The 23377-nt window shown below is 45.4% G+C and overlaps 1 protein-coding gene across 5 annotated transcripts in view; it reads right to left on the bottom strand.

Moving 5' to 3' along the window:
- Positions 1-23377, bottom strand: part of LOC144495597 (receptor-type tyrosine-protein phosphatase mu-like) — an 896407-nt gene that overhangs the window by 697011 nt on the left and 176019 nt on the right. For all 5 annotated transcript variants that reach the window (XM_078215746.1, XM_078215745.1, XM_078215744.1 and 2 more), the window contains exon 2: positions 8862-8987. In XM_078215746.1, the coding sequence (XP_078071872.1) occupies positions 8862-8987 (126 nt within the window). The remainder of the gene's footprint in view (positions 1-8861; positions 8988-23377) is intronic.

Raw genomic sequence — 23377 nt, forward strand, 5'->3', positions numbered from 1 at the left:
TGAATACATATTGCTACAATTCTAGCTGATGTTACTATTGGACAGTAAGGTCCCAGAATGAGCTCAATAAACCGTAACTTTTATTTTTTGTTTAGAGACGTGGATGAACAGAGTCACAGGCCAACTTAATTAACTTTTAACAAAAGAATAAAACATTTATTAAACATGAAAAAAATTGACTATAAACACAATACTCCTTTCCCCTGCATGTATCCTTGCAGAAGCACGCAGATTTGTAAGAATAATACAAGTTACAGGATAAATCTTACACTCTAATATTCTCAATAAGTACACAGACCATGTAAACCAACAGGCCAACTGTGGTCAGACACACCACATTCTGAAACCAAGTAGCAAATGCCACCCAATGCAACTTCTGTGGATTTCATAGAATCCCTACAGTGCTGGAGGAGGCCATTCGGCCCATCGAGTCTGCACTGACCACAATCCCACCCGGCCTTTTTCCCATAACCCCTCATATTTACCCTGCTAATCCCCCGGCATGGTTGTGGGAGTTCAATCATTGCGTATATTCAAGGTTGAGATCAATAGATTATTTCTTTCACCGGGAATTGAGGGATATGGGGTTAATGTGGGAAAGTGCATAAAGCCAAAGATTAGCCATGATCTTATTAAGTAGTGGAGTAGGCTAGAGAGGCTTTATGGTCTACACTTGCTCCTAATTCTTAGTTCTTGTGGTGTACATCTGCCTTTGTTTGTTTACACACTCCAAGTGGTCTAGAATTCATTCCTGTTCTTGAGCGGATTGATATTGCAATACCAGCTCCTACAAAAACACAATGTCACATGTGCAACAGTCTTCATCTCCAGCTGTTTAAGAGTCACGCTAGCCAGCAGTGGTCTGTATAGATGTGCTGTGCCCTCATCAATGGCAGTGTGCAGCAGCAAACACCATCACTGGCAGCCATCTTGAGTGTCAACTGTCCAGCATACATGTCAACATGTACTGCTAAAGGCTAACCAGCCTCCTGTAGACTATTGCTGATTGAGGGCACTCAATGGCACTGTGGGGCACACAAACACTGCCAAGGTTCAGGGTACATGCCTAAATACAATAACAAGATGACTTTAGGATAGTAATGGACAAGGATGAGTGCTGTCCTACGGGCAGGGTGCTAAATTGGGGGAAGGCTAACTATAGCCGGATTAGGCAGGAATTGGTGGATGTTGATTGGGAGAGGATGTTCGAGGGTAAGTCCACGTCTGGCATGTGGGAGTCTTTTAAGGAACTATTGCTAAGGCTGCAGGATAGGCATGTGCCTGTAAAAAGGAAAGATAGGAAAGGTAGGATTCGAGAGCCGTGGATAACCAGGGAAATTGAGGATCTGATTAAAATGAAAAGGGAGGCGTACGTTAAGTCCAGGCAACTGAAAACAGATGGAGCTCTCGAAGAATACAGAGAGAGTAGGAAAGAACTCAAACGGGGAGTTAGAAGGGCAAAAAGAGGTCACGAGATGTTCTTGGCAGGCAGGATTAAGGAGAATCCTAAGGCATTCTATTTATACGTTAGGAACAAAAGAGTTGTCAGGGAGAAAATCAGACCTCTCAGGGACAAAGGAGGGGAATTATGCTTAGAACCCAAGGGAATAGGGGAGATCCTAAATGAATACTTTGCATCGGTATTCACGAAGGAGAGGGGCGTGTTAACCGGGAGTGTCTCGGAGGGAGGTGTTGACCCGTTAGAGAAAATCTCCATTACAAGAGAGGAAGTGTTAGGTTTTTTAGGGAACATTAAAACTGACAAAGCCCCAGGGCCTGATGGCATCTATCCTCGACTGCTCAGGGAGACGAGAGGTGAAATTGCTGGGCCTCTGACGGAAATCTTTGTCGCTTCTTTGGACACGGGTGAGGTCCCTGAGGATTGGAGGATAGCGAATGTGGTCCCGTTGTTTAAGAAGGGTAGCAGGGATAACCCAGGAAATTATAGGCCGGTGAGCTTGACGTCCGTGGTAGGGAAGTTGTTGGAGAGGATTCTTAGAGACAGGATGTATGTGCATTTAGAACGGAACAATCTCATTAGTGACAGACAGCATGGTTTTGTAAGAGGGAGGTCGTGCCTTACAAATTTGGTGGAGTTTTTTGAGGAAGTGACAAAATGGTTGATGAAGGAAGGGCCGTGGATGTCGTCTATATGGATTTCAGTAAGGCATTTGACAAAGTCCCACATGGCAGGTTGGTTAAGAAGGTTAAGGCTCATGGGATACAAGGAGAAGTGGCTAGATGGGTGGAGAACTGGCTTGGCCATAGGAGACAGAGGGTAGTGGTCGAAGGGTCTTTTTCCGGCTGGAGGTCTGTGACCAGTGGTGTTCCGCAGGGCTCTGTACTGGGACCTCTGCTATTTGTGATATATATAAATGATTTGGAAGAAGGTGTAACTGGTGTAATCAGCAAGTTTGCGGATGACACGAAGATGGCTGGACTTGCGGATAGCGAAGAGCATTGTCGGGCAATACAGCAGGATATAGATAGGCTGGAAAATTGGGCGGAGAGGTGGCAGATGGAGTTTAATCCGGATAAATGCGAAATGATGCATTTTGGAAGAAATAATGTAGGGAGGAGTTATACAATAAATGGTAGAGTCATCAGGAGTATAGAAACACAGAGGGACCTAGGTGTGCAAGTCCACAAATCCTTGAAGGTGGCAACACAGGTGGAGAAGGTGGTGAAGAAGGCATATGGTATGCTTGCCTTTATAGGACGGGGTATAGAGTATAAAAGCTGGAGTCTGATGATGCAGCTGTATAGAACGCTGGTTAGGCCACATTTGGAGTACTGCGTCCAGTTCTGGTCGCCGCACTACCAGAAGGACGTGGAGGCGTTAGAGAGAGTGCAGAGAAGGTTTACCAGGATGTTGCCTGGTATGGAGGGTCTTAGCTATGAGGAGAGATTGGGTAGACTGGGGTTGTTCTCCTTGGAAAGACGGAGAATGAGGGGAGATCTAATAGAGGTGTACAAGATTATGAAGGGTATAGATAGGGTGAACAGTGGGAAGCTTTTTCCCAGGTCGGAGGTGACGATCACGAGGGGTCACGGGCTCAAGGTGAGAGGGGCGAAGTATAACTCAGATATCAGAGGGACGTTTTTTACACAGAGGGTGGTGGGGGCCTGGAATGCGCTGCCAAGTAGGGTGGTGGAGGCAGGCACGCTGACATAGTTTAAGACTTACCTGGATAGCCACATGAGCAGCCTGGGAATGGAGGGATACAAACGTTTGGTCTAGTTGGACCAAGGAGCGGCACAGGCTTGGAGGGCCGAAGGGCCTGTTTCCTGTGTTGTACTGTTCTTTGTTCTTTGTACCTTGAAAATCCCTTGTGCTATCTTGTACTTGTTAAAGTTTATTTATTAATGTCACAAGTAGGCTTACATTCACACTGCAATGAAGTTACTGTGAAGATCCCCGAGTTGCCACACTCCGGCGCCTGTTCGGGTACACTGAGGGAGAATTTAGCATGGCCACTGCGCCTAACCAGCACATCTTTCAGACTGTGGGAAGAAACCGGAGCATTCGGAGGAAACCCACGCAGACACGGGGAGAACATGCGGACTCCGCACAGACAGTGACCCAAGCCAGGAATCGAACCTGGGTCCCTGGCGCCGTGAGGTAGCAGTGCTAACCACTGTGCCACCATGCCTCCCATATGCTATGTTTGGTTCTGGGTGGGTCAAGGCTGGCATTATGATTTATAATAATGCGACTGGCACTCATAACAACGTTATCCAAATGGGTGTGTGATGTTAGCTCGGACTGGTTTTTTACGGCCGTAGATTGAGTAGGCCGCACTTCCCGCTCCACTCCACGCATATATAAAACACGACGTGACGATGTGAGGTTGGCAATCCAGCATCATCTCGCCAGTCTCTGAAATTACGGGAGGCGAGCGGACATGGAGATCGGGAGACTACCCACCATTTTGAAGCAACAAATGGAACATGTTATTGATCATGTTCAAGAGCCACTTATACGCAACTTCTCAAAGCTCACTCCATTTCTCCGAGCATTGGACAGGTCAAGTTTGGGAATGCTTTACAGCAGGCATGAGGAAGTGCGGCTAGTGAGTAAGGAAAGACCTTCCTATGGGACCGTGGCTTTGTGAAGCAGCAATGTCCCTTACTGAAGGTGGCGGCGATTGTGTGCTTATTAACTTCATTTATTCACTGTTTTGAGTCTGCCTTTAGAAACAAAGAGAGGCCAAGACGGTAGGGAACCTTTACTGAGAGGGGAACTGAACAGACTGGGGCTATACTCATTGGAATTCAGAAGAATGACGGGGGGTCTTATAGAAACATATAAGGTTATGAAGGGAATAGATAAGATAGAAGCAGAGTGATTGTTTCCATTGGCGGGTAAAACTAGAACTAGGGGGCATGGCCTCAAAATAAGAAGGAGCAGATATAGAACTGAGTTGAGGAGGAACTTCTTCACACAAAGGGTTGTGAATCTGTGGAATTCACTGCCCAGTGAAGCAGTTGAGGCTACCTCATTGAATGTTTTTAAGGCAAGGATAGATAGATTCTTGAACAGTAAAGGAATTAAGGGTTATGGTGAGCAGGCGGGTAAGTGGAGTCCACGAAAAGATCAGCTATGATCTTATTCAATGGCAGAGCAGGCTCGAAGGACCAGAGGGCTGATTCTTCCTCCTAGTTCTTATGTTCTTAAGTTCTAAATTGATAACAGTGACCAGCTTCCCATCTTCTGTCCTGGCCTGGATGTCCAATCAGATGTGGAGTCCCCAGCCCGTCCCGCACCCCACCTCCCCTCCTGACCTTTGCACCTCGAATCAGCCAACTTCCATTGGGCAGCCACTAATTGATGGTCTGACACTTGATTGGCCGAGCTGAGACAATGGGGGCGGAAGCAAGTGGAGCATTCACTTTCCGTTCCACCTCCTTCACCCTGTGGAAAAGTGGAAAACCCAGTCCCCTTGCTGAAAAGTGCTTCTCTTTCTAATTCTTCATTAGTTTAAAAAAAGATAATAATTTGTACTGGGAGATGGTGGCCGGAATTTTCCGGCCATGCTCACTGGCCGGATCTTCCGTTCCTGCCAATGGCAAATGCTGCTGGGGGTTTCCCGGTGGCGAAGAGAGGGGTGGTAGAATGGGAGACCCCATTCACAGCTGCAGGATCAGAAGATCCCGCCATCGGCCATTGGCGGACCGCCTCCATCACAGCGAAACATGCCGCGGTGGGGGATGGAAAATCCTGCCCATTGTGTAGTTTATTCCCCTCCAACCCCACCACACCGGCCCTCATCATATCAGTTCATTATATTCTGCCTCTTCCCAAGTCACTGATACTGTTTTTAATTTTTTTTAAATTGATACCTTTCCGAATTTTAATTCTAATCAAAAAGCCAATTCAAATTAAGCCCAATTCATGGCCCCCACATGAGGAACAAACAAGATCCAAGCTGGCGAGACATTGCATCCCATCTTGGGCTTGATCAAACAAGATCCAATCTGACAGGATGGGGCATTGCCCACCCCTATTCCCGGGCCTGATCGAACGCCAAAAGGCTAAGATGGTTCTGAAAAATTGCATCAGGTAAAGCCTCGGTTTTACCTCACTGACTGATCCTTTAGTCTACCCTAGCCTGGGAGAACTACCATCGCAGGCGTCAGCACACCCCAAGCGCAATGGGCTAGCTTCGCCACATTCCTGATCATGTTATACCCCTGACGTTGTAGATACAGAACTTTGGGAGCTATCTACCTCTTGGCACCTTATCCAGCAAAGCACTCTTCTGATACATAAGAACATAAGAACATAAGAAATAGGAGCAGGAGTAGGCCATCTGGCCCTTCGAGCCTGCCCCGCCATTCAACAAGATCATGGCTGATCTGAAGCGAATCAGTTCCACTTACAAACCCAGAATGTGGGACTGAGTCCCTTATTTGACCACAAAAGTATCCTTACCAAACTGAACCTTATGCTGACCCACTGTGCACATACATCCGCTTTCCAAGTAAATGTCCTTTGAGTAGCAAGTAGGGCAAACTAAAGCCTTGGTTGACTTTTCTTTTGCACTGTCCAAGCTCACTTCAGTTTGCCATACAGTAAGAAATCTCACAACACCAGGTTAAAGACTAACAGGTTTATTTGGAATCACGAGCTTTCGGAGCGCTGAAGGAGCAGCACTCCGAAAGCTCGTGATTCCAAATAAACCTGTTGGACTTTAACCTGGTGTTGTGAGGCTTCTTACTCTGCCCACCCGAATCCAACGCCGCCATCTCCACCTCAGTCAATGATAGTGAGTGAGGGCCTTTCCCACTCAAGTTGAAATAAGCTCGTTCTTTCTAGGTTACCAATGCTCCAGGATTGCACTGGAGACTCCGGAATTACAAGATTAGTGTTTTGGACAATGCAGTGTGCAGCCATCAAAAGAAAAATCATAGGGATTTTTTAAAAACTGTTTTATTTTAATTTTCTGTGAACACTTTTATTCCTTTGTTATAAAGGTGTTGGATAAGAGGGGGGGGGAAAGGCAGTTAGACTGCGTTGGGGAATTGGAGATGGCTAGATATAGCACATGGGGCGAATGGGATCAAAGGTTATGGGGAGAAAGCAGGATTAGGCTATTGAGTTGGACGATCAGCCATGATCGTGATGAATGGCGAAGCAAGCTCGAAGGGCTTTAAATACATTAAAAACAAACGGGAGGCAAAAGTAGACATTGGGCCGCTCCAAAATGACGCTGGTAATCTAGTGATGGGAGACAAGGAAATAGCTGAGGAACTTAATAAGTACTTTGCGTCAGTCTTCACAGTAGAAGACATGAGTAATATCCCAACAATTCAGGAAAGTCAGGGGGCAGAGTTGAATATGGTTGCCATCACAAAGGAGAAAGTGCTAGAGAAACTAAAAGGTCTGAAAATTGATAAATCTCCGGGCCTAGATGGGCTACATCCTAGAGTTCTAAAGGAGATAGCTGAAGAAATAGTGGAGGTGTTAGTTATGATCTTTCAAAAGTCACTGGAGTCAGGGAAAGTCCCAGAGGATTGGAAAATCGCTGTTGTAACCCCACTGTTCAAGAAGGGAACAAGAAAAAAGATGGAAAATTATAGGCCAATTAGCCTAACCTCAGTTGTTGGCAAAATTCTAGAATCCATCGTTAAGGATGAGATTTCTAAATTCTTGGAAGTGCAGGGTCGGATTAGGACAAGTCAGCATGGATTTAGTAAGGGGAGGTCGTGCCTGACAAACCTGTTAGAGTTCTTTGAAGAGATAACAAATAGGTTAGACCAAGGAGAGCCAATGGATGTTATCTATCTTGACTTCCAAAAGACCTTTGACAAGGTGCCTCACGGGAGACTGCTGAGTAAAATAAGGGCCCATGGTATTCGAGGCAAGGTACTAACATGGATTGACGATTGGCTGTCAGACAGAAGGCAGAGAGTTGGGATAAAAGGTTCTTTCTCAGAATGGCAACCGGTGACAAGTGGTGTCCCGCAGGGTTCAGTGTTGGGGCCACAGCTGTTCTCTTTATATATTAACGATCTAGATGACGGGACTGGGAGCATTCTGGCCAAGTTTGCCGATGATACAAAGATAGGTGGAGGGGCAGGTAGTATTGAGGAGGTGGGGAGGCTGAAGAAAGATTTAGACAGTTTAGGAGAGTGGTCCAAGAAGTGGCTGATGAAATTCAACGTGGGCAAGTGCGAGGTCGTACACTTTGGAAAAAAGAATAGAGGCATGGACTATTTTCTAAACGGTGACAAAATTCATAATGCTAAAGTGCAAAGGGACTTGGGAGTCCTAGTCCAGGATTCTCTAAAGGTAAACTTGCAGGTTGAGTCCGTAATTAAGAAGGCAAATGTAATGTTGTCATTTATCTCAAGAGGCTTGGAATACAAAAGCAGGGATGTACTTCTGAGGCTTTATAAAGCACTGGTTAGGCCCCATTTGGAGTACTGTGAGCAATTTTGGGCCCCACACCTCAGGAAGGACATACTGGCACTGGAGCAGGTCCAGCGGAGATTCACACGGATGATCCCAGGAATGGTAGGCCTGACATACGATGAACGTCTGAGGATCGTGGGATTGTATTCGTTGGAGTTTAGGAGGTTAAGGGGAGATCTGATAGAAACTTACAAGATAATGAACGGCTTAGATAGGATGGACGTAGGGAAGTTGTTTCCATTAACAGGGGAGACTAGGACGCGGGGGCACAGCCTTAGAATAAAAGGGAGTCACTTTAGAACAGAGATGAGGAGAAATTTCTTCAGCCAGAGAGTGGTGGGTCTGTGGAATTCATTGCCACAGAGGGCTGTGGAGGCCGAGACGTTGAGCGTCTTCAAGACAGAAATTGATAAATTCTTGATTTCTCGAGGAATTAAGGGCTATGGGGAGAGAGCGGGTAAATGGAGTTGAAATCAACCATGATTGAATGGTGGAGTGGACTCGATGGGCCGAATGGCCTTACTTCCGCTCCTATGTCTTATGGTCTTATGGTCTTATGGCCAAATGGCCTCCTCCTGCTCCTATCTTCCATGTTTCTAGGACATTTGGAGTTGGCAATCTGGGGTGTTCTTTAACTGAAACATTAGGCTGGTGCAGATTTTATATTTTGACATTAAATCTTAGAATGGAGCTTTTAACACATACATGCGCTCAGATCAGCAAATTAGACTGCAGACTTGACACGGGGTTCATGTAATGCATATACAAGTCAAATAAGAAGGTCAAGTAACAATAACACGGGAAGAAAAGTGAACTCCAACCCTGATTCACAGCAGAAGCACCAGCATCATATTACAATAAATAGAGGTCTTATCATTTGACATCAAACATCATCGAAAGTCCGATTAACAAATCTCCCCTTGTTTCCAATAATAAAACAAACCTGTTGGTATCCAAGGATCCAGGAAGGGTTTCACCAAGGTGTTGACTTGCTCCCAGTCAAGGTCGCTATCCGCCATTCCCTGAGTGTACCCACAAGCACTAAACGGTTCGTCAAAGGAGCAGCTTCCTGTCAAGGCAGAAGAAACAAAAGATGAACGCAAGGAAAATCTATTTCAATTTAAGAAGCATTCTTTCATATCTTTATAGCCCGCATTTTAAATCAAAAATTTCTTTCGATGCAATGACTTGGCAGCCCTTTCTTCACTCTGAACAGTCTGCCCGACTCCAATACAATGGAAGTTATATTTAGTGCAATGATTTGAACAAGAATTCCAGTCAATCTTAACACTCCTTATAAACACAGCACTTTCAAGGCCATTGTATCTCTGTTAATGTCACGAAAAACTGGAACTGAGTAAAATCATTTTATCACATTATTTTCTTAGGATTAGCCAAGATGTGAATTTTGAAGTAAAAGTAGTTTATTTATTAGTCACAAGTAGGCTTATATTAACACTGCAATGAAGTTACTGTAAAAATCCCCTAGTTGCCACACTCCAGCGCCTGTTCGAGTACACTGAGGGAGAATTTAGAATGGCCAATGCACCTAACCTGCACATCTTTCAGACTGTGGAAGGAAACCAGAGCACCCGGAGGAAAACCACGCAGACACGGGGAGAATGTGCAAACTCCACACAGACAGCGACGCAAGCCGGGAATTGAACCCGGGTCCCTGACGCTATGAGGAAGTAGTGCTAACCACAGTGCCACCGTGCCGCCCCAACATGTGAGAATGCATTCTTAGTTTTCGATTTCTAGAAGTATTGCCCTGTAAACAAGTTGTCTGCGGGCCCGCACAAAAGCAGTAAGGTCAGATTGGAGTGCTGGATGAAAACTTTCTCTCTCACTCTCTCGCTCTGCGAGCAGAATTTGTGACGATGTCGTGTTAAATGTATCGGGCACTCTCTATCCAGTTGCAAGGCTCTCAATACAAAGCTATCCACAACTTTAGATCATCTGGCACTGAAGGGCTTATTTCAGGGCTTATCCAGATCACCAACAACCTGTCCTGGTCCCCGCATGCCGACGCTACAGCTAAGAAAGCCCACCAATGTCTCTACTTTCTCAGGAGGCTAAGGAAATTTGGCATGTCCACTGCGACTCTCACCAACTTTTACAAATGCACCACAGAAAGCATTCTTTCTGGTTGTATCACAGCTTGGTATGGCTCCTGCTCTGTCCAAGACCGCAAGGAACTACAAAGGGTTGTGAACGAAGCCCAGTCCATCATGCAAAGCAGCCTCCCATTCATTGACTTTGTCTATACATCCCGCATCCTGAACATACTCTCTTCCACCTTCTTCCATCGGGAAAATTTGAGGTCATAGAAATCATAGAAACCCTACAGTGCAGAAGGAGGCCATTCGGCCCATCGAGTCTGCACCGACCACAATCCCACCCAGGCCCTACCCCCACATATTTTACCCGCTAATCCCTCTAACCTACACATCCCAGGACTCTAAGGGGCAATTTTTTAAACCTGGCCAATCAACCTAACCCGCACATCTTTGGACTGTGGGAGGAAACCGGAGCACCCGGAGGAAACCCACGCAGACACGAGGAGAATGTGCAAACTCCACACAGACAGTGACCCGAGCCGGGAATCGAACCCGGGACCCTGGAGCTGTGAAGCAGCAGTGCTAACCACTGTGCTACCGTGCCGCCCCATGTACCAACCGACTCAAGAACAGCTTCATCCCTGCTGACAGCAGACTTTTGAATGGACATACCTTGTATTAAGTTGATCTTTCTCTCCACCCTAATTATGACTGTAACACTACATTCTGCACCCTCTCCTTTCCTTCTCTATGTACGGTATGCTTTGTCTGTATAGCACGCTTAAGACTTACCTGGATAGTCACATGAGCAGCCTGGGAATGGAGGGATACAAACGATTGGTCTAGTTGGACCAAGGAGCGGCACAGGCTTGGAGGGCCGAAGGGCCTGTTTCCTGTGCTGTACTGTTCTTTGTTCTTTGTTCACGCAAAAAACAATACTTTTCACTGTAGACTAATATATGTGGCAATAATAATAAATCAAATCAAATCTAGCACACTAGTAATGCATTAAGTGGGTCTTTTTTGCTCAACTTGCTCTTACACAAGTTTCAGGGATAAATGGCCTTTATTATTGCACAGCACATACCTGGAGCTCAAGTGCGATAACAGGAATGGAAAGCTGAGAAACCAAATCAAAATAATCATGAAAATCATAATTAACCTTCATATGCATATGAATGTATTTATTCAAGAGAGACTTGGATAGCATTTCCGGGAAAAGGCTGAAGTCAGTTACTTCACACTCGTACGTAGATTTTATATACATCATATATATTTTTATATACATAACTACACTACTTGGGTTTTATAAGCACAGGGCCAACTTTCATACATTTGTTACAAGACAATCTTGTCAATATTGTTTGCTGAATTTAACTAGCACCACGCAGGAAGTAAAAAACCAAGCAATGTCCAAGTTGTTTCATTCGAACAGGCAGTTTACCATTGTGTTTTCCAACTGATACTCTCCACACCTACCCACCATTCATAAACTTCTGCTCATTCAAAGCTCTGTTGCCTGTGTCCTAATTTGCCTGTTCACCCATCACACCTGCACTTGTTGACCAAAAGTAGTTCCCAATCCAACAACCCCTCCCTTAATGTTAATCATTGTGTTCAAATCCTTCCATATCCTCACTCCTTCCTACCTTTGCACCCTCTTCCAGTCCCACAAGCCTCTGAGACCACTGCATTTCTTCAATTCTGGCCTTTCCCTGATTTCCCTTTGCCCCATTATTAGCATCAGTGCCTTCAGCTGCCTGAACCCTAAGTGCCGAAATCCCCTCGCTAAAGCTTGTGACCTCTCTGCTGCTCTCTCCTCTAAGGTCGTCTTTAAATCCTCTCTCGTTGACCCAACTTTTGGCCACCATACCAATATTTCGTTATTCACTCTGTGACAAACACAAACCAGCCTCCCACCCATTGACTCTGTCTACACTTCCCGCTGCCTCAGCAAAGCAGCCAGCATAATTAAGGACCTCACGCACCCCTGGACATTCTCTCTTCTACCTGCTTCCGTCGGGAAAAAGATACAAAGTCTGAGATCACGTACCAAGCGACTCAAGAATAGCTTCTTCCCTGCTGCCGTCAGGCTTTTGAACAGACCTACCTCGCACTGGGTTGATCTTTCTCTACACCCTAGCCAAGACTGTAACACAACATTCTGTGCATTTCCTTTCCTTCTCTATGAATGGTATGCTTTGTCTGTATAGCGCACAAGAAATAATTCTTTTCATTGTATACTAATACATGTGACAATAATAAATCAAATCAAATCTTGTCTAATGCAAATTGTTACTGTTGGGTAAGTGACAGAGTAACCAAAATAATTAAGAAAGAGCAACCAGCACTGCAAGGCAGTGACGCAGTGGTATTGTCAGTGGGCTGGTAATTCAGAGCAAGATCTGGAGAACCTGGGTTCAAATCCCGCCCTGGCAGATGGTGAAAGTTGAATTTGATAAAAAATCTGGAACTTAAAAGTCAAATGATGATCATGAAACCATTGTCAATCTGGCTAATGTCCTTTAGGAAATCTGCCACCTTTACCTGGTCTAGTCCAGGGTTGGGATTTTCTGGCTTGGAAACTCCCACCCAAGGTCAATGGAGCTTTGCATGGTCTCGGTCCTGCCCGCTACGATTCTCATGGCGGGCGGGACGGGAAAATTCCGCCCCAGATCCACAGCAATGTGGTTGACTCTCAAATGCTCTCTGAAATAGAGGGCAGTTAGGGATGGGCAATAAGTCACATCCCATAAAATGAATTTTACAAAAGCTTCCCGTTGGACTGTCACAACCCTTCGAAGTAGGTGAAATTTTAAGCGGAATTCAGGAGAGTTCTCGGGGGATTTCCACATCTATTCCTTCCAAAACAAAATCATTTGGGAGTAAAAAGCAAACAAAGAACAATGCAGACTCTTACTGGAACTTTCTGTAGCTCCCTCTGGTACTATAAAACTAACACAAATGAAAAAAAAAATTAACAGTGCAGGAATTAAGTAAATCTACATGTCTGACATAAATTGCTACTTAGCAATCACTTAACAAGCAAAGGATGTGTTTATGCACTAACATGTTCGTAATATTTACTCCAAGGAACAAGCGTAGGAGGAATGACAAAAGTTAATGCTCACTCAATTTGCTACATTTCCAGCTTTTAGACGTTGCTTTTCTTGGAGCTAACACAAAAGACAGCTTTGCACAAACAAGCACTCTGATATTATGGTCTGCAAAGTATACAGGACAGCATACCCCAGGAAAGAATTTATTGTCTCTGACTGTGTTTTGGATTCAGTCTTTCATCACAGCAATAAGTACAGCTGATCATCAAATCCAACCTTGGTTTCCTCGTGCATCAGTCGCTGAAAGTAAGCACGCAGGTACAGCAGGCAGTAAAGAAGGCAAATGGTATGTTAGCCTTCATAACGAGAGGATTTGAGTATAGGGATAGGGATGTTTTGCTGCAATTGTATAGGGCATTGGTGAGGCCACACCTGGCGTATTGTGTGCAGTTTTGGTGTCCTTACCTGAGGAAGGATGTCCTTGCTATAAAGGGAGTACAGCAAAGGTTTACCAGGCTGATTCCTAGGATGGCAGGTCTGTCATATGAGGAGAGACTAAGTCGAATAGGATTATATTCACTGGAGTTTGGAAGAGTGCGAGAGATCTCATAGAAACTTATAAAATTCTAACAAGGTTAGACAGGGTAGATTCAGAAAGAATGTTCCCAATAGTGGGGGAGTCCAGAACAAGGGATCATAGTTTTAGGATAAGAGGCAAACCTTTTAGAACTGAGGTGAGGAGAAATTTCTTCACCCAGAGGGTGGTGAATGTGTGGAATTCACTACCACAGATTGTAGTTGAGGCCAAAACGTTGTGTGATTTCAAGAAGAAGTTAGATATAGCTCTTGGGGCTAAAGGGATCAAGGGATATGGGAGGAAGGGGGGAATCAGGATATTGAATTCGATGCTCAGCCATGATCAAAATGATCAAAATGAATGGTGGAGAGGCTTGAAGGGCCGAATGGCCTGTTCCTGCTTCTTGTTTCGATGTAACTCAGTTAGCACATACTTGTTAATCGGTGCAGGACTGAAAACACTCAGCAGTCCTTTGCAGACTGTACAATAATGAACAGTTGATTCTTCTTAATAGCACCCTCATTCCTACCTGCTGCACGCACTGAGTTTGTGTCCTGTCTCCACTCCAATGTGGCTCAGGGAGAGTTGAAGCTACAAGAAATATCGCAAATGTCTAAAATCTCTCTTTGCCTTTTTCACACCTATTTTTTTTTCATTGCAAAGGCACCACCTGAGAGGGAGGTTATAACTGGTACAACGGATGGCCACCTGTGTTAACTTATATACAGAATCTGTTTTTAAAGCTAACATTTACTTATTAGTCACAACTAGGCTTGCATTAACACTGCACTGAAGTTACTGTGAAATTCCCCTCGTTGCCACACTCTGTTCGGGTACACTGAGGGAGAATTTAGCATGGCCAATCAACCTAACCTGGAGGAAACCCACACAGACACGGGGAGAACTCTGCACAGACAGTGACCCGAGCCGGGAATTGAACCCGAGTCCCTGGCGCTGTGAGGCAGCAATGCTAACCACTGTGCCACCATCTTGGAGAATTGGCAACAATTGTCTGAGCAAAAGTTGTCTTGAATTGATTGTGATGCTGATCAATTGTTGAGTGACGCATGCTAAATGTTACTAGTGCCTTTGTTTCATTTATTCATGGCATGTGGGTGTCAATGGCAAAGACATTTATTGCCCATCCCAAGCTGCCCTTAAGAAAGTGGTGATGAACTGCCTTCTTAAACCTTGGCAGTTTGTGTGGTGTAGCTGCACTCAGTGTTGTTAGGGCTAGGGTTCCAGGATTCTTAAAAAGAATGGCATTATATTACGGTATGCTTTGTATAGTGCGCTGTATATTAATACATACGACAATAATAAATCAAATCAAATCAATATTTCTGAAAGCTTTGTGAATAAAAGGGGAATTAGAATTAATGGCCTTCTCATGCAGCTGCTGCTGTTCGTCTTCTGGGTGCTAAGAGACCGCAGGTTCAGAAGGTGGTGTCGAAGGAACATTGGTGAGTTGCTGCAGTGCAACTTGTAGTTGGCACACACTGCTACCACAGTGTGGCTCATGGCATATGGGTATCGCTGGCTGGGCCAGCATTTATTGCCCATTCCTGAGGGCATTTAAGAGACAACCACACCGCTGTGGGTCTGGAGTCACATATCGGCCAGACCAGGTGAGAGCGACAGGTTTCCTTCCCTAAAAGATATCTGTGAATCAGATATGTTTTTCTGACAATTGTTTCAAGATCATCATTAGACATTTAAGTCTAGATTTTCATTGAATTCAAATTTCGCCATCTGCCATGGTGGCATTCGAACCCTGGTCCCCAGAGAATGACCCCGTGTGCCTGGATTCTTAGTGTGGTGACAATACCTCGACACCACTGCCTCCCCAAGTATGCCAGTGGTGGAGGGAGTGAATGTTTAAGATGGTCAGTGGGGTACTGATTAGTGGGGTGGCACCTTTGCCCTGGATATGTCAAGTCTCTTAAGTTGCACCCATCCAGTCAAGTGGAAAGTATCCCATCACATTCCTGGTGTGTGTGCCTTGGAGATGGTGGAAAGGCCTTGGTCCATTATTTTCCTCTCATGTTATTTCTGTTATCAATCATCACTCTGACTGCTTTCTTACTAATGTGCTTCAGGCAGGATCAGTAAAACCATGCCCGTTTAATATGATCGTACCATGGTATACGAAAAGAAAAGATCTGCATTTATATAGCGCTTTTCACAACCACCAGATGTCTCTCAGCAATCAACAGCCGATTAAATACTTCTGAAGTGCCATCACTGCTGTAATGTTGGAAACCCAGCAGCTAATTGTCACTTGCAAGCTCCCACAAACAGTAATGTGATAACATGCAGATCATTTGTTTTTTCACATGCCGTTTAACATCTCATCCAAAATACACACCTCCAACAGTGCAGCACACCCTCAGTACTACATGGGAGTGTCAGCCTTGACTTTTGCACTCAAGCCCTGGAATTCCTCCATCCCTGACCCAGAGACAAGAGTATCACCAATTGGTTTGCTCTCAGGGGGCATGCAAACATTTCCATGGCATCACTGAAAAGAGGAACAGGGGAGTTATCCCCAAAGCCCTCCCTATATTTATCCTCTAATTAACCTCACTTTAAAATAAATTACAGAGTCATTATCACATCGCTGTTGGTGGAAACTTGCAAATTGGTTTCCTCATTTCCTAAATTACAACAAGGACGGTACTTCAAAAATACACTCCAGCTGTAAAGTACTTTGGGATGTTCCGAGGCTGTGAAAGATATTGCAGAATAAGATCCTGTATGGCGGGAACATCACTACCTGGAGGTTTTCCAATACAAACTGGGGGAACAGCACCTCATCTTCCAATTGGGCACTTTACAGCCTTCCAGACTGAACTTTGAGTTCAACAACTTCAGAGCACGAACTCTCCCCTCCACCTTCACCCCATTTCCGTTTATTTCATTTCATTTCATTTCATTTCATCCTATTCATCCACAGAATAACAGAATACTACAGTGCAGAAGAGGCCCTTCAGCCCATCAGGTCTGCACTGCTGCATAAAAGGGCTTGACGTACCCACCTAATCCCATTTGCCAGCACTTGGCCCATAGCCTTGACTGTTATGGAATGTTGTGGTCCATTTTATAATCCTTTTTTCTCACCTCCATTTTTCCACTTTCCATTCCAGCTCTCCTTCTTGCCGCCCCCGCCACCCCCCCCCCCCCCCCCCCCCCCCCGCTCCCCCTTTCAGGGCAACTGCCACATTCCTCAGGCAGTCCTTTAACAATCTGCACCTCTGTTCCGCCATTCACGCATTCTGATCACTTAATGGACACTACTTAGCACCTTCTCAGCCTTCTGTATCCTCATTTACATTCCCTTTGTCCCATTCCACCCCCCACTCCCACCCTCATAGTGTAAATCTCTGCTGATTCACTTTGCTCTCAGCTGTGACGAAGGGTTATCGAGACTCAAAACATTGGCTCTATTCACTCCCAGTAAGAAGTTTAACAACACCAGGTTAAAGTCCAACAGGTTCATTTGGTAGCAAAAGCCACACAAGCTTTCGGAGCTGCAAGCCCCTTCTTCAGGTGAGTGGGAATTCTGTTCACAAACAGAGAATATAAAGACACAAACTCAATTTACATGAATAATGGTTGGAATGCGAATACTTACAACTAATCAAGTCTTTAAGAAACAAAATGTGAGTGGAGAGAGCATCAAGACAGGCTAAAAAGATGTGTATTGTCTCCAGACAAGACAGCCAGTGAAACTCTGTGGGGGTTACAAATAGTGTGCCATGAACCCAATATCCCGGTTGAGGCCGTCCTCGTGTGTGCGGAACTTGGCTATCAGTTTCTGCTCAGCGACTCTGCGCCGTCGTGTGTCGCGAAGGCCGCCTTGGAGAACGCTTACCCGAATATCAGAGGGTAATCTATATCTATTTGGGTAAGCGTTCTCCAAGGCAGCCTTCGTGACACACGACGGCACAGAGTCGCTGAGCAGAAACTGATAGCCAAGTTCCGCACACACGAGGACGGCCTCAACCGGGATATTGGGTTCATGTCACACTATTTGTAACCCCCACATAGTTTCACTGGCTGTCTTGTCTGGAGACAATACACATCTTTTTAGCCTGTCTTGATGCTCTCTCCACTCACGTTGTTCTGTTTCTTAAAGACTTGATTAGTTGTAAGTATTCGCATTCCAACCATTATTCATGTAAATTGAGTCTGTGTCTTTATAAGCTCTGTTTGTGAACAGAATTCCCACTCACCTGAAGAAGGGGCTTGGAGCTCCGAAAGCTTGTGTGGCTTTTGCTACCAAATAAACCTGTTGGACTTTAACCTGGTGTTGTTAAACTTCTTACTGTGTTTACCCCAGTCCAACGCCGGCATCTCCACATCATGTCTATTCACTCCCCACAGATGTTGTCAGACCTGCTGAGATTTTCCAGCATTTTCTGTTTTTGTTTCAGATTCCAGGATCCGCAGTATTTTGCTTTTATCTACCTGGAGGTTCCCCTCCAAATCACTCATCATCCAGACTTGGAAACATATTGCCGTTCCATCAGTGTCACTTGGTTGCACTCTTGTAACACTCTCCCTAACAGCACTGATTTGATTTGATTTGAATTGATTTACATGTATTAGTATACAGTGAAAGGTATTGTTTCTTGCACACTACACAGACAAAGCATACTGTTCATAGGGAAGGAAAGGAGAGAGTGCAGAATGTAGTGTTACAGTCATAGCTAGGGTGTAGAGAAAGATCAGCTTAATGCGAGGTAGATCCATCCAAAAGTCTGATGGCAGCAGGAAGGAAGTTGTTCTCGGTTGGTGCGTGTCCTCAGACTTTTGTATCTTTCTCCTGATGGAAGAAGGTGGAAGGGAGAATGTCTGGGATGCGTGGGGTCCTTGATTATGCAGTGTCACTTCTTCTGTGTGACTGTAATCCCGAGGCTCGGGCTAATAGAATCCCGACAGTGCAGAAGGAGGCCATTCGGCCCATCTTGTCTGCACTGACCACAATCCCACCCAGGCTCTATCCATATGTATTTACCCTAGCTAGTCCCCCTAACACTAAGGTGCAATTTAGCATGTTCTGGAGATACGAGTTCAAATCCCACTGCGGCAGCTGGGAAATTGTAAATTCAGTCGGTTAATAAATCGGGAATATAATGACCAGATTTTTATTAAAAACCCATGTGGCTCACTAATTTCCTTTGGAGGAGGAAATGTGCCTTCTTTAACTGGTCTCACCTAATGTGGTTGACTCTTTAAATACCCTCTGAAATGGCCTAGTGAACCATTCAGTCACTATTAAACCACTACAGAAAATGGTTGTACTTACACCACATGGACAGCAGCATTTACAGATAGTTTAATATATTCTGTCGAGCATTTGGAAATGGTGCTGAGTTGCACCTGTTCACATTGTCAGTGATCAGGGTCGATAACGACTGTCTGGTGTTTGTGGTGTTTAATTATACATACTTGCCTGGATCAGCACATTGCTCTCTGACCACAGAAAACTTGATATGGGCTATCCATTAAGTTGCAAATGTTTGGGAGGGACGTATTCTTAATAACTGGAATTTATCAGGGAAGGCCCTGATGATAAAGTCATAGACCGGAATTTTACCGGCCCGCCCACCACGGGAATCGGGGCCGGCGAGGGCGGACCATGGGAAGGTCCGTTGACCTTGGGCGGGACTTTACGGTTTCGGGATGAGCAAGGCTGTAAAATCCCTCCCGTAGAGTTTTACTGCACAGAAAGAGGCCCTTTGGCCCATCGTGTCTGCGCCAGCCATCAAGAACCTATCCATTCACATCCCATTTTCTGGCTCTTGGTCCGTAGCTATAATAATGGGATCCCTAGGCACAGTGGCACAGTTGTTAGCACTGCTGCCTCAAAGCGCCAGGGAACCGGGTTCGATTCCCACTTGGGTCACTGGCTGTGTGGAGTCTGCACTTTCTCCCCGTGTCTGCGTGGGTTTCCTCCGGGTGCTGCAGTTTCCTCCCACATTCTGAAAGACGTGCAGGTTAGGGTGCATTGACCCGAACAGGCGCCAGACTGTGGAGACGAGGGGAATTTCACAGTAACTTCATTGCAGTGTTTATGTAAGCCTTACTTGTGACTAATAAACTTTACTTTTACTTGACATGTGCAGAAGGAGGCCAAGGCGACAGGGTGGTACAGTGATTAGTACTGCTGTCTCACAGCGCCAGGGACCCTGGTTCCAGTTGCTGTGAAAATCCCCTAGTCGCCACACTCCGGCGCCTGTTCGGGTACACTGAGGGAAAATCTAGCATGGCCAATGCACCTAACCAGCACGCCTTTTGGACTGTGGGAGGAAACCGGAGCACCCAGAGGAAACCCACGCAGAATTGGGGAGAACGCGCAGACACCACACAGACAGTGACCCAATCTGGGAATCGAACCCGGGTCCCTGGCACTGTGAGGCAGCGGTGCTAACCACTGTGCCACCCTGTGGCCCCTCACAAGTAGAGGTGGATAAATATTTGATGGATCGAGGAATAGAGGACGATGGGGAAATGGCACAGAAAAGGAGTTGAGGCTGGTATTGATTAGCCACGATCGTATTGAATGGCGGGGCAGGCTTGTCGAGCCTGGTGACCCACTCCTGCCTCTATTTCTTGTGTTCTTGTGTTCATAGTCTGTGAGGCCTATCTGCCAAGGTGTGTTCAAATTGGTTCCTAAGCCTTCAGCTAGAAACCTAATGCTAGTCATTTTGTGCAGCAGCAGAGCAGTACATTAGGGCTACGACGGGCTATGCAAAGCGTCAGTTCTTATTCCCATTTGCTGCCACGCCAGGTTATGCAGCCACACTGTGAGAGGAGCCGCTGAGGAGAATTTAAAAGCTTCTGTACCAGAAGGGAGGGAATATCGGAAAGAAGATCGCCAGCAGGCCACTTTTTTGTTAAGCGACCTTAATTAAATAGTAACATCAACAGGCACCAGATAGCAATCAATCTCCCAGTCCTTTCAGTTAGGGATAATGTCTGAAAGGCAAGTTGAAGCTTGACATGAATTGCATAGCATAGATAATGTGTAAACAAGTAATTATGTTGCTCGGAGAATTATAACTGCCGTGACTCGCTGTAACTTTCTGAATAACTGGATATTACCCAGGCTGCGTGTCAGTTCACTGACAATGCAGTATGGAGTGAGATCACAGGCTGGGAACACTTTAAATTTTAGAAGGAGACCATTCAGCCCGCTGTGCTGCTGTCCCTATGCCTGCACTATCCTAATCCCATTTCCTAGCCCTTCCCCATTCCCGATTAAATGTTTATGTTCGATTTCTATGCAATTCCCCTTTAAGAACTGTTCAGGATTCTGCTTCCATTCTTATTTAATTGAGAATTCTTGAACAATCGCCCATTTAAAAACAAGCCTGTCCTTTCCTTTTGTTCTTTTGATTGCGATCTTTCAGATATGACTCTAGTTGCAGACTCAGTGGCGAGTGGAAGTGGAGTTTCACTATTTATCATCAACGCTCCTCGTGACTTTGAGCACTTTGTCTGATCTCTTCTTAACCTTCTCTGTTCAGTTCTTCTCAACCCCAGACTGATTCCCGGAATGGCAGGACTGACATATGAAGAGAGACTGGATCGACTGGGCTTGTACTCACTGGAATTTAGAAGAATGAGAGGGGATCTCATAGAAACTAATGCAATCCTGATGGGATTGGACAGGCTAGATGCGGGAAGAATGTTTAAAGTTAAAGTTTATTTATCGCAAGTAGGCATACATTAACGTTGCAATGAAGTTACTGTGAAAATCCCCTAGTTGCCACACTCCGGCGCCTGTTTGGGTACACTGAGGGAGAATTTAGCATGGCCAATGCACCTAACCAGCAAGCCTTTCGGACTGTGGGAGGAAACTTGAGCACCCGGAGGAAACCCACGCAGACACGGGGAGAATGTGCAAACTCCACACAGACAGTGACCCAAACCGGGAATTGAACCCGAGTCCCTGGCACTGAGGCAGTGGTGCTAACCACTGAGCCACTGTGCCACCCCACTCTTCTTCACTCAGAGAGTTGTGAACCTGTGGAATTTTCTACCACAGAAAGCTGTTGGGGCTAGTTCGTTAGATACGTTCAAAAGGGAGCTGGACATGGCCCTTGTGGCTAAAGGGATCAAGGCGTATGGAGAGAAAGTGGGAGTGGGATACTGAAAGTGCATGATCAGCCAGGATCATATTGAATGGTGGTGCAGGCTCGAAGGGCCGAATGGCATAACTCCTGCACCTATTTTCTATGTTTCTATAACTACTGTAAAGCTCTCATCTCTGGTGCAAAGCTAAGAAATGTCTCATTTCAACCATCTCGATTCCCTTCCTAAACTAGCATGTCCAAAACAAGACACAATCTAACCTTGGGCCACCAATGATTTGTATATGTTCAGCATTCAATCTTAAAAATAACTAGCATATTCTTTTGCAGTTTGCGTCACTTTTCCTTCGAAAGATTTCTGAATCTGAGCCCTGACTTTCTCTTCTCTCTATCCTTTTTAACAATGACTATTGGTGCATATTCCCTCTCCTTTCTCTTCCTCACAAAAGTCAGATTAACTAAACAATGCAACTTCAGAAAAACAATTGAAAATAAAGAGTTATCGAATCCATGCATGAAGTGGTTCCTATCACACATGGTCAGTTTTAAAACATGGGGCAGCACGGTGGTTAGCATTGCTGCCTCACAACACCTCAACCCCGGATTCAATTCCCGGCTTGGGTCGCTGTCTGTGTGGAATCTGCACGTCCTCCCCATATCCGCATGGATTTCCTCTGGCTGCTCCAATTTTCTCCCACAGTCCGAAGGACATACTAGCTAGGTGTGTTGGCCATGCTAAATTCTCCCTCAGTGTACCCAAACAGGCGCCCGAGTGTGGCTACTGGGGGATTTTCACAGTAACTTCATTGCAGTGTTAATATAAGCCTACTTGTGACACTAATAAATAAACTTCAAAAATGGCCACAAGAGCAATTTGATTCGAATCATGTACTAATATAACACACTGGTTATCTGAACCTGAAAGCAGCGCTTTAGCCGAGTAAGGATTCTGAGCTATTTCACTCCAATTGCATTGAGCAACTAATCTTCAAAGTTTTTGGTTGTCATTTACTGCAGTGACCCAGGAACAAAGTTCAGAGTCTGGGGAAGTGAGCAGAGAATCAAAGGAAGCAAGGTTACAGATGGGGGACATCAGATTAGATTAAATCACAGCTAACTCAATGGGTAACACTTGGGTCTTTGAGTCAGAAGGTCATGAGTTCAAGTCCCACTCCAGGGATTTGAGCAAAGAACTGAGGCTAAATGTCCAGCGAAGGAATGGCGAAGGTTTTTTTTCGATGAGATCTTAAACCGAGGCCCAGTCTCCTGTCTCAGGAGAACATTGAAGATTCCAGGACAGCATTTCGAAAAGCTGGAGAGTTCTCCCTGATACCCTGGCTGGAATTTTCCATGCACGCACGCCCTGCTACCACTGCCAGCGAGAACAGAGAATTGGGCACTCAGCCAAATCTCCGCTCACTGCAACAGGACTGGAGGATCCCAGCCGCAAACAAGGTCGGAGAACTCCAGCCTCTTAAGCAACATCATTAAAGCCACATTATCTGATCTTTATCACATTGTTTTTGGTGGCTCCTTGCTGTGCAAATTGTTTAGTTTAAAGTTTATTTATTATTGTCACAAGTAGGTTTACTGAAATTACTGTGAAAATCTCCCAGTCGCCACATTCGGGCACCTGTTCGGGTACACTGAGGGAGAATTTA

This window comes from Mustelus asterias, chromosome 7, assembly GCF_964213995.1.
Source record: "Mustelus asterias chromosome 7, sMusAst1.hap1.1, whole genome shotgun sequence".
Lineage (NCBI taxonomy): Eukaryota > Metazoa > Chordata > Chondrichthyes > Carcharhiniformes > Triakidae > Mustelus > Mustelus asterias.